At 37.0% G+C, this 1,489-nt stretch overlaps 1 protein-coding gene across 3 annotated transcripts in view; it reads right to left on the minus strand.

Moving 5' to 3' along the window:
* The window catches only part of myom1a (myomesin 1a (skelemin)), a 22,935-nt gene that overhangs the window by 19,943 nt on the left and 1,503 nt on the right, over positions 1-1,489 (minus strand). For 2 of the 3 annotated variants that reach the window (XM_014018355.1, XM_014018356.1), the window contains exon 2: positions 337-682. The exons of the other annotated variant lie outside the window; for it this stretch is intronic. In XM_014018355.1, the coding sequence (XP_013873809.1) occupies positions 337-629 (293 nt within the window). In that variant the 5' untranslated portion in view covers positions 630-682. The remainder of the gene's footprint in view (positions 1-336; positions 683-1,489) is intronic. 3 annotated transcript variants of the gene reach the window in all.

A 1,489-nucleotide genomic window follows, 5' to 3' on the forward strand; every position in this document is an offset into this window, starting at 1 on the left:
GAATTAACACAAAAAGTGTAAAAGCTCCAAATACTAAGAGTCAAAGCCCACTTTTCCAAATCAAGCGGAAWGTTTTGATTATTTAAATCACATGAGGAAGTCATTTAATTAAAATTTTAAAAAGTATGAAACAAACAAATAASAGGGAAGCATTTATTGTGTGAATACTGACTCAGCATTCAAACTATCAGCTTTGGATGAAAACATGAATTAAACTATGTTACTTTCTGCAGCTCCTGAACACATTTCTTYCACATCAAAGTGATAAAAAATGTCTAGCTGTTCTGAAATGAAGGAAAATGTCAGGCTACACTGGCTTGGCTCCTGTTCTCTTACCGCTGGCTGCTGGTCTTGAGGCTCTTGTGGGTCTCGAGGCTCTTGTGGGTCTCGAGGCTCTTGTGGGTCTCGAGGCTCTTGTGGGTCTCGAGGCTCTTGTGGGTCTCGAGGCTCTTGTGGGTCTCGAGGCTCTTGTGGGTCTTGTGGGTGGAGAACGACTGCTTGCTAACAGATGACCTGCTGCTCAGGTAGTAGCTGCTCTCAAAGTGCTGCCGTTTCTCCTGCTGTTCGTGCAGCTGCTGCGCCTCCAGCTGCTGATACAGCTGCTGTGTCTGCGTCACTGATCCTGACATCCTGAGGGCCACTCCACCCGTTTACAATGGCTGCCCTTTACCTGATACCAGCTCTGYAAATCAATCTCACTGTTATTATCATGGATGGGTTAGTTCCCTAATTAGATTTTAGGAGAAATGGTTTAGGGAATTAGTGGCTCCTTAAACAAGCTTTCTTGATTAAAACTGTTGTTATTAATGTTACGTTTTTTTGAAGCTTGAGAGTTAGCATAGCCTGAAATCTACCTCTACAGTGTCAAACAAAACAGCAGAATTAATTGTGATAGTTGTTATTTTTAAATACTCAATATTGTTGTTTTGGGATAGAATGTTAAAATAAATGGAAAAACTAAAGTAAAATTTAAAGCTTTGCGATTTTACAATAAATGAGACTGGCTTCTTAAAAAAGGTAAAAATGTCTTCAGGTAATTAGTTTTTTCATCTTGCTATTTAAATGATTATTGACTTCTTATTTATTTATTTGTCATATAAAATATCAGATGATGGAAGCACATTTCCACCAAAAATTACAAAAAAATGTTTTGGTTTTTCTGCTTAAAGATWCAGAAAACAAACACAAAACAAGGACAGACTAGTAAATGACTCAACAAGTTACAGACCTAGAGGTTAAAAAAAGTTTTAAAAAAGGTGTAAATAAGGGCAATAGATAAAATTTCAGCAAATAAAATGGTAATACACAAAAAGTTAAATAAAAATTATATTGATCTGTCCTAAGTATCTATAAAATAACTTGGATAAATGTGAAATATAAATGATATAAACTGTCCAAACATGTTGAATGAACTAAAGCAGTGTTTCCCAAAGTTGGGGTCGGGACCTAAAGTGGGGTCCCAAAACTTCAAGGTGGGGTCCTGAAAAGG

Source organism: Austrofundulus limnaeus, unplaced genomic scaffold, assembly GCF_001266775.1.
Source record: "Austrofundulus limnaeus strain Quisiro unplaced genomic scaffold, Austrofundulus_limnaeus-1.0 Scaffold190, whole genome shotgun sequence".
NCBI classification, from domain to species: Eukaryota; Metazoa; Chordata; class Actinopteri; order Cyprinodontiformes; family Rivulidae; genus Austrofundulus; species Austrofundulus limnaeus.